This window comes from Trachinotus anak, unplaced genomic scaffold, assembly GCF_046630095.1.
Source record: "Trachinotus anak isolate AG129_WGS33_773 ecotype Australia unplaced genomic scaffold, CSIRO_AGI_Tana_v1 ptg000019l, whole genome shotgun sequence".
NCBI classification, from domain to species: domain Eukaryota; kingdom Metazoa; phylum Chordata; class Actinopteri; order Carangiformes; family Carangidae; genus Trachinotus; species Trachinotus anak.
In genome coordinates, this window is record NW_027273870.1 from 13,727,501 (window position 1) to 13,742,500 (window position 15,000).

General features: G+C 41.1%; 1 protein-coding gene across 1 annotated transcript in view; it reads right to left on the reverse strand.

The window, feature by feature from the left end:
- Nucleotides 1-13,049, reverse strand: part of vegfc (vascular endothelial growth factor c) — a 78,392-nt gene extending 65,343 nt beyond the window's left edge. The window contains exon 1 of the mRNA XM_071504255.1: nucleotides 12,652-13,049. Coding sequence (XP_071360356.1) covers nucleotides 12,652-12,768 — 117 coding nt within the window. The 5' untranslated portion in view covers nucleotides 12,769-13,049. The remainder of the gene's footprint in view (nucleotides 1-12,651) is intronic.
- Between the last annotated feature and the right edge of the window lie 1,951 nt (nucleotides 13,050-15,000).

Consider the following 15,000-nt stretch of genomic DNA (forward strand, 5'->3'; position numbering starts at 1 on the left):
GTGCAGAGGAGCAGGTTTCTCCTATAGCGGCAGATTATTCTGTTTTACAGGATCCCCTCCACTGTATGACATGATATGGTTTAAGATGAGGAATGTCACCTGAAAGACATCTAGACATTTCTGTGTGACTCTTTATTTCACAAGTTTCACCATCACTGTATGTTTGACAGATTTCACCCTTACTAAACTGATTGTACCAGATGTGATTTCATCTAATATCACATCCTAACATACCAAGATTGAGGCAAGCGAATGAGAAAATCTTGTGAGTTTACTGGTTCTATTGATGCATTAACACCATCATCTGGTAAGAAGTGGGGTTAGATGGACCCCACACTTCTTTTTTCTGATGTGTAATGTGCATTACAACCTCAGAAGGCTACAAGCAACTTTCTGACCAAAAACAGCCATGCATTAAAAAATATATGAGGCTGCACTGGTGGGGGATGTTGCTTCAGGTACTAGTGAGATGAGATACGTCAGTTTGCAGGCTGATCAGATGCCAAATCTCTGCACAGCCATTTACAGATACAATGAGGCAGGACTGCACAACTCCAGAAAGTCACCACAGAGACAACACTTTCATCGTTCACCCTGATAGTCGTCAAGCGAACTACAGCATTTACATAACATACCAGTCTACCTGGAGTGTATGCTTGCATAAATGATGGGCCAATACATTTGCATTGTGTTGCAGCAAAAGTTGAGCCAGGTCCAACTCTATTGCCAGATTCCCCAGCAGTTCTTTCCCTGAAGCCTGATGGATCCGCACCCAAAATTGCTGTTGTCTATTCTTTTGCCTTTTAGTATTGTAGTGTATTTAAAACAATTTTTTAAAGCTGGAGTAATCAATATTTTTGTGATAACAAAGGGTTAAAAGGTCATTAGTGATGTGCGAGGGTTTTCAGTACGTTTTTATTTATTTATTTATAATTGTTTATCTATTTATTTATTGTGTGTATATGTATCTCATTCATGCACACACACACACGGACAGACATTTGTCTGCGTACTGTTTTTTTTGTTTTTGTTTTTTACCTCTGTTTTGTCTCTTGTCTCCCTCAGACCCGACAGGTTGAATTCATATTGTATCCCTCAGTTTATTTTGTCTACTTTGCCTTTGTCTTAACTAGTTTATTTTTTTTGTGAGTTTCAGTTTTGCTATCACTCTATTGCACAAATAAAAGAAAAGAAAGAAAGAAAGAAAGAAAGAAAGGAAAGAAATACATTAACAACCATTCTAAAACTAAATGTGTGAGTAAATGTGAAGCAGTGTGACAATGAAGGGAACATTCACTCCAGCCCACCATGACTAAATGAATTTAATGGATGAGCTGCTAGCAAATAGAAAATACATAGTTACTTAGTGTAAACTCCAGAGACACATCAGGAGCACAGATATTGCTATTTTCTGTATTTAATGTGCTGTTTATTTCTTCCTCTTACATTTTCATTATCTCATCAGAATTCCTCAAAGGAGATTGTCCTCCAGTAAACAATGAGCGCATAGATCATCTGTGCAGCAGGGTATTATGACCCATAGTTACATTTTGTTACTAGACAACATCTAGTGGTAATTATGACAGGGGTGGGGTGGATAGATGGGTCAACAAAACATAGGAATATGACATAGGAGAGCAATGTTCGATTCCTGTGTGAAAGTTGCAGTTTATGTTTGATTATGTTGTCAATCAAACCATGCAACAGTACATTACACAGAGGACTGAAATTGCGTTTCCCCAAACTCCAAATGTGCAGTATCATAAACTAAATTTGACACACAACTAAGTATAAACTGAACATGAGACATCACTGACACACAACTAAGTATAAACTGGACATGAGACGTCACTGGACATAAAGTGCAAATAAATATCAGTAACAGATCAACAATCAACACAACATATAGACTACAGTGAGCATACAGTTCCTAGACTAATACAGTGTTCCAGAATGTAATCAGTTGAGGTATGTTACTGGAGTGCAATAGTACTGTGTACAACGATACAGGTGCAATATGGCAAAAGTGCAGAGTAGACTTGAGTAAACTTGTGTTTTTGTGCAAAAAAGAATCATAGTTCGGTCTTTTGTGTGTGTGTGTGTGTGTGTGTGTGTGTGTGTGTGGGGGGGGGGGGGGGGGGGGGGGGGGGGGTTATGCTCTTGTTTTCAGTCTGATGGCTTGTGGGAAAAAGCTGTTGCTGAGTCCACAGCACTGTCATTGATGGTGAGAGGTGTGTGTGGCTTGTGATTTTTCCTGAAGTCCACAGTTATTTCCTTTGTTTTGTTGACATTGAGGTGTAGATTGTTGGTGTCACACCAATGATGGTGTACCTCTTCTCTGTAAGCTGAGTCGTCATCGTTGCTGATGAGGCCCACTACCGCTGTGTCATCAGCAAACTTGATGATGTTGTTTGAGTTGTGTTTAGCACAACAGTCATGGGTCATCAGGGTGAAAAGCAGAGGACTCAACACACCCCCAGTGTTCATGATGGTGGTCTGTGAGGAGTTTTTGCCAACTCTTACTGTCTGTGGTCTGTTGAGAAAGTCCAGTAGCCAGTTGCAAAGCGGGGTGTTGATGCCTATAGCACTGAGTTTGTTCACCAGGTGTTGTGGGATGACCGTGTTGAAGGCGGAGCTGAAGTCAATGAACAGCATCCACACGCAGCTGTTTTTGTTCTCCGGATGAGCCAGGCTGAGGTGGAGTGCTTGGGACGGTACGCAAACTGGAATGGGTCAAATGTGGCGGGTAGGCTGGATGTTATGTGGGCCTTGACCAGCCTTTCAAAGCACTTCATCATGATGGGAGTGAGAGCTATGGGCCGGTAGTCATTCAGAGTTGTGGCTGAGATTTCTTGGGTAGCGGTATGATGGTGGTGGCTTTGAAGCATTCTGGTATGATGGCTTGGCTCAGAGAGATGTTTAAGATATCTGTGAGAACATCTGTAAGTGAGTCAGCACAGTCTCTAAGCACACGCCCAGGTATATTGTCAGGGCCAGCAGCTTTCCTGGGGTTCACCTTTTCAAGGGTCCTCCGCACGTCAGCCAGGTCCAGTTGGAGTGTTGCACTGTCCAAACAGTGAGAGGCTTTTGTTGGAGTGGTGGTGTTGTTTTCTTCAAACCGACTGAAAAAGACGTTGAGTGAGTTTAGGAAGTCTGTGATGTCCTCGCAGGGTGGGGGGGGGGTGGGCCTGTAGTCTGTGACTGACTGAATGCCTTGCCATTGGCGTCTGGGGTCTTTTGTGTCAGTGAAGTGTGATTGGATTTTCTGTCCATAGGCATGCTTGGCTGCTCTCACGCCCCGGTTCAAGTTGGCCCTCGCTGATCTGAGGGCCTCTTTGTCTCCAGACTTGAAAGCAGTGTTCCGTGCTCTCAGGAGCTCACGTACCTCCCTGGTGAACCAGGGTTTTTCGTTTGCCCTTGTGGTGATGTGTTTTATGACAGTCACATCTTCCATGCATTTGGATATGTATCCTGTCACAGACGCTGAGGTAGCCCCCTCTGGCCAAGTTCTGATCTGCTTCACAGATGGTTTGCACCTCGTTAGCAGTGGTTTATAGGCTGGAATCAGCCTGATAGAGATATCAATATCGATTCCATTTTCGATTCTGCTTATCGATCCGATTCTTTATCGATTCCCTTATCGATTGCTGACTGGGCACATGCCATACTTTCAATAAGACAATGTGTGCATCTAGCTTACATACAAGTAATGGCCCATATGACAAACAATGCTCAGGTATCTGCCTCAATCCGCACACAACATCAATTTACAACTAACGTGTACGAAAGCCTGTAACCACCTAACGAAACTCCTGTTGTTCTACTGTTGAGAAAAGATGCAAACCTCTCATAATAAACTTTGTCACTGCTCGGTGACACTCATGCACTCTCTCCTCACTCATTTTTCGCTCCCTGTGCAGCAAGCGTGAAAGGGTTTTGCGAGGTGGGAGATGAGGTCGAGCAGCTGGTTGAAGCCTGAGACCTGTCCTGCCTGTCATCATCTAAAACATCGCGAATGGCACTAACGTTCAACATAGGATATTTAACTTTACCTTCACTAACGGAGGTGGTGCTTTGAGAAGCACTGGTGCGTAGGCTTTCAAACAAGCTGCATTCTTGTAGTTTTATTCCGTGTTGTGTTGAAAGATGCTTGAGCATGTTCGTTGTGTTTGCCCCTTTGCATGAAATCACTGCATTGCATAAATTATAGGTAGCACAGTTATGTACAGCCTATGCTTTCGACTTCCTTTTTCTCTCAGCCATGACTCCATATTGAAAGTTTGTCGCAGCGTGTGACGTCATGACGCGTGAGTTTTCGCAGGTGGAATCAATAAGAGGAATCGATAACGTTGGAGGCATACAATTCCTATGGATGGGAAATTTTGGAACCAGTTCTAGACTGATTCCAATTCCCATCCCTAGTAACCATGATAACAAATATTATCTAATGTTGAAGAAGTACTTATTTTAACTGAAATCACCATGTTTTCTTAAACCTAACCAAGCCAAGTAACCTTGGCAACAAAGGTTGGTACCCTGCTCTCAGTACAGTCCACATGCTTATTATTGTAACCATGACAACCAAGGCCAGTACCCTGCTGGCATCAGGGTGCTATTTCAGGAGACACTGCTATGGCTTCATATCAGACGTTTGTTCAGGTTGGAGGAGCTGTTGCCTCAAACCATTACCAAAGCCTTCACCAGTCACTGTCCATCTTTCTAAAGCTTTTTATGATATTTTCCTTTGAACGAGCAAAACTATTATGAAGCCAAACAAACTCTCCAAATTATTATTATTTATTTCATAATTTATAAATCACACAGTCTGGGTGGACACGAATCTCCACACTCAGGCAGTGCAATCAGACTGAGCTGGAATGTCCACTAAGAAATCACAGAAAATTCCTTCAAAATGATCGATAATTACACAGCGCATTCTTCTGCAGACTCCAGGGGGTTGTGAAATATGGGCAAGAGATCCGGCAGACGAGAGGGGGAGAGGGCAAGGCAGCTGGAAAGAAAAAAAAAAGGAAACTGGGAGATGAAAGAAAAACTTTGTGGTGACTGGATCACGATAAAGGCTAAAGTAGGAGAAAGAGCATTTATGTTGTTCTATTCTTAGTAATCTACATCATGAAGCAGAGTGATGAAGCAACAGAAGCCCACAGGGAGCGACAGAGAGACATTGAGACAGACATGAGGAGACAGAGAGAGAGAGAGATGCCGGCATGTGTCAGGTATTTCACCACATCCATCCGTCTATTTCACAGTTCAGGGTCATCTACAGATTACACTGAGGTTGTAACTTGACGAGCTGCGGTGCCCTGCTAGAAAAAAATCATCACTTCAAACTGTTTTCAAAAGTTTTTAATCCCAGTTTGGCCAGAGTTTCTATCAGGGAAAACCAGAGGCAAAAATTAATCCCTGAAACCGAACTTACACTGTATCTGTGCTTAGACAGAAAATCTAGCAAAATGAACAGATGTCTTTACATGTAGAAACCAAAGCACTAACATGTTCTTTTAAAGAGTTCATCAGGAAATATAATGCTGAATAATATTATCTGATGCTGAATAACTGAATAATTGGTAATGCTTCAGCCATCATTGCGTCTACAAGACAAGAGGTTATAATACGTCCTCTGAGGCTACAGTGAGTTGCTCTTGGAGAGTAAAGGCTAGCTAATTAGTTTGCTTCAATAGAAGAAAACACGTGATAGAGACAAGAGTTAACATTGCTGTTGCTTTCCGCCTCTGAAGACAGCTGTTGGTGAGTAAAGAAATGAAATTTAATGCTGAACTTGCAATGTTTCTTCTAGACTGGTAAGTAAACGTATGTTAATGCTAACGTTAGTTATGTAGTAATATATTTTTTGGCTTTATCCTGTGTGTTTTTATTTCAAACTCTTCCATCTGTCCCTGACTGTGGGATAGTTAAGGCATCACTTTTAGCTGTTACTAAAGTATGTTATGTGTTTTTCTTTGTATTTTATTGTACAGCACTTTGGTCAACTCTGGTTGTTTTAAATGTGCTTTATAAGTAAACTTGATTTGATTATTTGATTCTTCAGCGCTAGCCTCCAGTAGTCCATGTATTTTTATATTTTGACCTATTAATTACATTTTACTACAGCGAGACAGGATAGCCAAAAGCTAGCAGGTAAAATGCTAAGAACAGTCTTAAAGAAGAGTCTACCGTCAATGTCCTTCAACTTTCCAGTAGTTAGCTGGAGTGGACAGAGAAAACAAATGAAAAATATTGACAATGACTATTAGTAGATATAAGAATAAATATTATTTATAAAAATAAATATTTAGTTCTTTGTTGACAAGTCACTTTGTTGACAAGTCATTTGTTTATTCAATGGAGTTCACTTCCACTTCTTTTCCATATTTTGAACATGTGATTGACAACTAAGAAGGTACAAAAGCAACAACAAAAGTGCTGTATATAAATGCCAGTATTGTTCATATAGCTGTAGAATTGTCAATGTTGCCAACTACAGGGTCAGAGTGCAATGAAAAGTCCTGCAAGGATTAGATGGGGCATGAGTGCAAAAGCAATATTAAGATCTTTAGGAGAGAGGGAAACAAAATTCAAAGTCTCCACAAAAACTACCATGACAGCTGCACTTTTCAAACATCCTTGTTATTTCAGATCCCTGGTATCTATCACACTGGAAATGAGTAACATCTAATGGCCAGTAAGTTGCCAATAAGAACAAATATGACCAAATAAACATTTCAGTGCTTTGTTGTATTTGTCTTGATCTTTTAGTCTGTATTGCCATGTATGGTAAAGGTCCTTTGATCTGCTACTCCAGGTAGGGGATGACCCCTCCACCTAGGCACTAGGTCTCCATGTTTTTGTTTTGGTTGTGTTTTGCAGGTGCTGAATGGGGGATGATCAGCTGCATGAGCTACACCTGGGCCTAGCGTGTTCTTCCCTACAAATCCCCCTCATTTTGCAGCCTTGTTCCCCCTCAGGGGAGAGGTTCCCTCTCCGCAGCCGACCAGATGACAGCTGTGGCTTTCTCTTTGTCATATTGATTTGAGGTTATCTTGGTTGACTTATATTCTTCTTTATAAATAAATTCCTTTTATTTAGCTGCCACCTGGTGTTGTTCCCCATTCCTCCATTTGTCAACCCACCAAGATTGTTATTTTGAAATGCTGTTTGTTGAGGGAAGATAGGCTGATAGGGCTCACCCTCTGAAAATCCCCAAAGCAATGAAGCAAAAAAAATGTTCAGAACTCGCAGGTCAGAAGGAAAAACTAGACATAGAAAGCCAACAAAAACATGGAGGACAGATTAAAAAAACAAAGAAAACAATGAACTGCTGAGAAAGACAAATGGTTGACCAGAGAGACTTACTGGGTATTTTTCCCCCACCAACAAGCCAAATGTAGTAAGTCAGATGAGTCAGAAGATCTAGCTAAACCATGTACAAGCTTTGTACAATGTGGGTTATTCCGAGCTTCAACTTACATTGATAGTTTTGTAGTCAAGGTAATGTGATTTATACAGGTCTATGGACACAGACACCCAGTGTAGCACTGATTCATTTTGCAATAAATATACATTTGACAAGACCCTTCAAAGCCCTACAAGCAGCTGCTAAACACTAACATATTCTTTACAGAAATGTTGCTTCAATAAATATTCTTGGTAATTATTAGTCTCTCTCCTCTATGGACTATGAATATCCATATATAATGTAATGGCTATGTTTACAGTGGTTGAGGGGATCCATCCATCCATCCATTATCTATACCGCTTACCCATACAGGTTTGCAGGGGGGCTGGAGTCATTCCCAGCCGACACTGGGCAAGGGTGGGGTACACCCTGGACAGGATGCCAGTCTATTACAGGGCTGACATATAAAGACAGACAACCATTCACACTCACATTCACACCTAGCACAATTTAGAGTCACTCATTACCCTAACATGCATGTCTTTGGACAGGGGAGGAAGCCAGAGTACACGGAGGGAACCCACACAGACACGGAGAGAAATTGAAAACAACACAGAAAGGCTCCAATCTTCTTGCTGTGAGGCACCAGCACTCACGACTGCAGCATCGTGCTGCCTGGCTGAGGAGATATTTTACTTATTTTATTTATCTCTAAAAACATATTTTCACATTGGCAAGTTTGATTAATTTGATGGACAAAAATGGCCAATTAATGAATCAAACTTTATTCATTTCAATTTAAAACTACAACACAAAGTGTGCTAAATATCTTCCCTGTGCCATGGATTGAAGGCAGTTTTTATTAAATGACTGGAGATTGAATCAGGGAAAGTTGGAACTAATTTCACACTATATGTGAGAAAAAGGGGTTTAAATCCATTCTTGACTCCAAGAGGAGCTGAATGAAATCTGAATTTCCTCAGTTGTCCCCTGATGCAATTACAGCTGGGGCTGAAGACTACAAATTTGAAAAATAAGATCTCAGGGTGTAGAGTTGTGATACAAACTGGGTGGCAGGCAAGATCAGGGACCTTGTTGTGCCATTCCCTTGTATCATAAACCAGTCCTAGGAGATGGACTGTCATGTTTCTGGTGGGGAAGAAGCCAGAGTTGATGTAGAAGGCAGATCAGTACCAACTAGATATAGTTGTGATCACCTCCATGCAACTCTGGCTCTGAAACCAAACTCCTGGAGGAGGCAGGACTATCTCCTTCTCCGGAGTTACCCAAAGTGAGGTTGGGGTTCTCCCAAGGGAATGAGAGAATTGCCTCCATGTGACTGCAAGTTGCTGGTAACAAGAATCAGACTGTAGTTTGCTTTCTTGGAGTCTCTGGGTGGGGTTCTGGGAAGGGAACCAACCACCTTGGGACTCTACAGTCCTCCTGGGGGACTTCAATGCATACGTGGGCAATAATTAAGAGACCTGAAGGTGAATGATTGGAGGAAAAGCCTGCCTGATCTAAAACAGTATGGTGTTTTGTTAATGGACTTCTGTATTCATCATGGAGTGGCCAAAACGAACACCATGTTCGAGTATAGGGTGGACTAGGACTTTATGGTCATATAATTAGATCTGCGGCTGGATGTTTTGGACACTTGAGTGAGGAGTGGAGGAGAGCTGTCAGCTAATCACCACCTGATGGTGAGTTGGATCAAGTGGAAGAGAGGCTGCTGGGAATACCTGGGAAACGAAAACCTGTAGTGGGGGTGGTCTGGGAACACCTAGCTGAGGCCGCTATCAGTGAGGTCTTCAGCGTAAAACTTGTCATGCACCCCATGCAAGGTTGGGTCATGGAATCTGAGTAGGCCATGTTCAAAGCCCTCACTGGGGAGAAGTTCAGGAAGGCTATGGAGAAAGACCTTCAGTTGGACTTGAGGAAGTTCTAGCAAACCAGCAAGGAACTCAGGAGGGGAAAGTGGGGCTTGGCCCAAGCTGTGTTTAGCAGGGGCTCCTCCCCTGCTACCTCTGACTCAGGATATACATTGAGGAACTCCTGAACCTAGCCAAAATGTCCTCTGAGGAGGAAAAAATGGAGGATGCCTTACTTATATCTCTGAGAGGTCAATGAGCTAGTCAAAAAGCTCCTCAGTGGCAAGGTGTCACAGAGAGTTACAGTGGTGGTTCCCATATTTAAAAACCAGGGCCAGAGGGTGTGCTTCAATTATTGGGTATCACACTACTCAGCCACCCCAGGAAAGCTTATTCCAGGGTGCTGAAAAGGATACTTTGACAGATCGTCCAATCTGACATCCAGGAGGAGGTACATGGACCTGAGAGTGGAACAGTCGACCAAGTCTTTACCATTGCAAGATTAATGGAAGGGTTATGGGAGTTTTATAATTCATTGTACATGTGTTTTGTGAATGTGGAGAAGGGTTAGGACGGTGTCCCTTGGAGGCCCTTGTGGGGGTGCAATCATTGACACGTGGATTGCTGCAGCATCAGCAGAAATGCAAGCACTGCACCGAACCATTGTGGTGAAGCAAAGCTCTCAATTTACCAGCCAATCTACCTTCCAACCCTCACCAATGGTCAAAAACTTTGGGTAGTGACAATTGCAGATAATAATAATGATAGGGAAACTCATTTTGGTCATTCGTTCTTCATTCCATGGCTGGACTCAACTTTATATCAAGGGTAGGAAGTCGAACCACTGCTCCTCTGCATCAAAAGTAGACATTAGAGGTGGTTCAGGTTTCTGATCAGGATGCTTGCTGGGTAACTTCCATTGGAGGTTTTGTGAGCATGTCCAAATGGTAGGAGGGCCTGGGGTAGACTTAGAACATGCTGGAGAGACTATATATCTTATCTGGCCTGGGAACACCTCAGGGTCCCCCAGGAGGAACTGGAAAGTAGTGTTGGGGAGAGGGATGGATGGATGGATGGATGGATGCTTTTGTAAAAGAGAGATTTTTGTTTTTGAAGAAAATTTGAAAGTATGCTTTCACTTTGTCATTATGGGTTATTGAGTGCAGACTGGTGGCAAAAATGGTAATTGTAACCTACAGCAAGTGTACAAAAATTGAAGGGATCTGTGTACTGTCTGAAGCCTCTGTATATCACTTGTCAATATCTGTGTTTAAGTTGTAAAATTAGTTTTAAAAAAGGAAGGCTATGATTAAAAACTAAGGGGTCTTTAACCTGATACATTTCCTACACTGAGGTGAACAAAACATGAGGAACCACTCATTTGAAGCATTGAACCAGCAAATAAAGTGTGGTGAGAAAATTAAATGATCATTTGAAAACCTCATTCCTACCTTGCTGAATTATCTCCAAAAGTAAAAACCTGTGTTATTTATCCTTAGACACCTGACAGCAGAGATGAGCAGGTGTTATTGAAATTCCACAGAATAACTGTTGGGGCTTTAAAGGTTGAAGACAGGAGCTGGGAGAGAAGCTCATCATCCCAGTTCAGAGTCTACCATGATCAAATGGCTGCATGATACTACTTAGCACTTCAACCCCCCTTACTCTAGCCCAGCCTCTGTGGAAAACACACACACACACACACACACACACACACACACACACACACACACACACACACACACACACACACACTTGACCTATGTGACATTTGCCTTCATTGGCTCTTTTCTCTGGCTAATCCTCCCCCTTGGATGGAAAATGTTCACTGCTCTCTCTCTCACTGTTTTCCTTCCTCTCTCACCCATTTTCTATGTTAATTCAGTTCAATTCAAATCTGCTGTGCTGGCATAACATTAAAGAAAAGTATGTTTCAATGGTGTATTAATCCAACTATTATTACAGCACTTGACAGACAGATAATAATAACCATTAAACAAAAGAGAGTTAACATCAGTGTTACCTTTCTTTTGTAAAACAGTAAACGCCTCGTTTAAAATGTGACACATAAAAACCCTGTTTGACCCCTGAGATCCAGAGGCTCAGCAGAAAAAGCTTGAGCTAAACCTTTAATGATATCCTGCGCACCAGAACAGATGATTACGATCAGTTAGGAAAATAAACTCAGAGATCTGGCTTTGGCTTCTCACTCTGATCGCTGACTGTTACTAATGCGCCTTTTGTTTTCACTTGTCCAAAGCCACAGACACACACAGCAACAGCGCAGCAGCAGCAGAATAAAACTTGAAAGTGAATTGAGATAATTGGTAAGACTGAATGAAAGGGAGGAAGTGCAAAAGTTGTATTCATTTGTATATTTATTCTGGCCATGTGAGAACAGTTTAGTGGGAAGTCTCCCTAGTAAGTAAAGAAAGTTTGTGGGTAAGTTCTGATCATAATGCTGTGCTTTCACACGATGTATGTAAACGTTAAGTATATTTCCTGGGGATAAGTGTATGATCTTTGGTCAAAATTTGCAATAATTCATATTAAAGCACACTGATATAACATCATCATTTATGTAATATCCTGTGGATGCAAAAAAAAAAAAAAAAATGTCTACTCACAGCAGCTGCAGATTTTAGCTTGTGAGGAAGCCACAGGTATTTGTCTCTGTTTTGTTTTCTAGCATTAAACAAATAGATTCTGATTTAATATTGCACTTTAATTAAGTTTGGGAAGAGAGACGGGGAAAGATTAAGAAAAATAATAATAATTTAAAAAATGACCGGCCAAAATCGAAGCAATAGAGATTTGTGATCCCAAATACAAACGAGTAAGTGTCATCTTTCATGAGACACAGCAGCCTTCTTAGTAACACCACAGCTCCGGTTCAGTGTAAACTTTTTTCTTAAAAATTTGAGATGCTCTCACCCTGATGACATCAATATGACATCACCATGGTTACTTTTTTCATTACCCCTCATGACGAGTAAACTTTAATTCATGTGTAAAATCTTTAGAGTGCCCCATTAATAAATTCGTACAATTTAAGAGTTCACAGTGAATGCAGACTTTTTAGACTGCATTGAAATTATGTGCACAATACCAAGGTTATTAAGTGGTCCTTATAGCCTTTATTCAATTATTGTATCAAACCACATGATGGACCCTGGTGGTCCCTGGACCCCTTCACTGACAGGATCAGGTGAAACATCATAGCAGATGTTAGCCTTGTGCCGTAAGCACACACACACACACACACACTTTTTATTTATTTATATATATATATATATATATATATATATATATATATTACAGGTTCACTTCAAACAAGTTGTGGTCATTCTTTGTCAAACTCACCGGCTCGTCCATCTGCTCCTGCTCGTAGTAATCATCATAGCTGCTGTGGCTGAAGTCGCTGGCGAGGTTGGTGTAGAGGAGATAAGCCAGTAAAAGAGATATTCCCAGTAAGTGCATGGTTATGAAGTCCTCAAGTGTTTATGATCCGACAACCATAGGAATGGATATTTAAAAAAAACTATCCCCAGTGTCTGCGCTCCCCTCTACTTCTGCCGCTGATTACACTGTTTCATTTAGTATCTCGCTTTCTTTCTCGCTCTCTCTCTCTCTCTCTCTCTCTCCCTGTCTCTCTTCTTTGTCTCTCTGTCAGCGTCCAGTATTCCTGTATGAACCCCGCTGTGAGAGTAAGCCCGGTCATATGGAAACAGATAAATCCGGTCAGAGGAGTTTGTTGCGTCAATTGGATCCGTTTAGGCAAAAAAAAAATACGGGAAATCGAACTGTCTGCCTTCAAAATAAAAGCCTATAGGGTAACTGGCCACTTATTTGGCGGTCATCTATGAAAGGTGCATAGAGCAAATATTTTCTACTGACCTCTGTCGCCAGCTGATGGGAAATGCATCCAACAGCTGCTAAATGAAAAACAACTCACACTTTCATAAGACAAAGGGGTGTAAGTAACTGTTCTTGGGCTCTATTTTTTGGTCGGTTATCTAAATATCACAATATTTAATTATTTCGTTAAATGTTACAGAATAAGATCTGGTAATCCAAGCTATCTATCACTTTGCAGTCTTTTTTTATCTGGAACCCCTTGTTTCAAGATTTTGTTGAGATGAAATACACATTGATAGATCATTAAGTGCTGCTTACTTATAGTACTTATTAGGCTCAGAGCAACTTTTCACTCTTGCATGTGTTTAGTTATAGACTTCTCGATAAAGAACAAAATCTCATAGTGTCACTGCTGCATCCACAAGTTGAGAAGATGTACAACACAAAGCAAACCCACACCAGGTGCTGAAAAAGAATCCTTGCAGAGAAAATGTTCAGATTTTTGTTTATTCTGTTGGTAAATTTTCCATTTTTGTGCAGAGAAGCAGAAAATCTGCTGAGAGCAGAGGATGGAGAAGATGTTGGAGTGTCGTTTGTAATTTTCTTCCACTCAAAAAGTGACTTTTTTCTTATTTAGTTAAACCCCACTTTTATTGTGGAAGGTCTGAAGGAAGTCATACATTTTTCATCTTTTACAACTTCACACTGATCCCTGCTTCTTAAAGTAAGTGGAAGAATGAAGTTGAGAGGAGCAGCAGTCAGTCCAGCATCCACCCGACGTGTCTCCCTTTTTGACAAGGTCCCAGTGGACTAATGCTATTGGTCTATTAATCTGGTCACGTATGCAACCAGGTTCACTCTGCTGACCTCTCAGACTTTAACTGGCTCATTGCTTTCACCCATCTTGCTAAGTAGATTTCAATAATACTGCCATTGTTTCCAAAATGACCGCTCACTGTTTGTTTGTTTGTTTGTTTTCAGCAGCAGCCTACATTTCAGAATTATTTCATTACTTCTGAATAAATTTAGTTAATTTTCTAATTTATTTCCATATTTTACATGAAAGATAAACAGCATAACCTCATTTATAGTTTACATACGGAATGACAGGAAACTCTCATTTCTCTCTGTCTGCAATGATTTATAGTTGGCATTTAATAAAGTTGTTTTATTACCATATTAGCCCAGTTATGATCCTCAGAGCCCTCAGTTAACCAAATACAAATATTAAATACACCACAACCATCTGTCAGTGCTTAGAAGGATTCAATTATGACTCGGTGTAATGTGAGTTACATTTGGCAAAGCCTCAATGCTGTTACAGCTGGAAGCAAAATATCAGCCGCAAGTTGACATGTCTGCAAGCTTTTATATCAGAGGGCAAATGGACTGCATTTATATAGACCTTTCTAGTCTTAACGACCACTCAAAACACTTTACACCACAAGTCACATTCACACACACATTCATACAGCCTTTGCTATATACACAGTGCATCTCTGTAGAAAAACACACACATAAACCAGTATCACACTGGAGGCAATTTGGGGTTCAATATCGCAGAGGAGCCGTGGATCGCACCCAGTCAGTTCACCTCTTGATGGTTTTGTATATGAACTTTGAGTCCATTTCACTGTTTCTACAAATATCTCTGACTTGTTTTCATGAAAATGTCAAGGATTATTACTTCAAAGTATCACTGCAGCTGATTACGTTTCCCCCACAGTTGACCAATCAGAGGAGATTTTCAGGCTGTGTTCACATTCCTGATGGGTACAAGTGCTGAGGTGAAGCCAGTCCACAGTGTGAGCAGGTTCAGCTGAAATAACTTGGCATGAAGCAGAGAAAGATGGA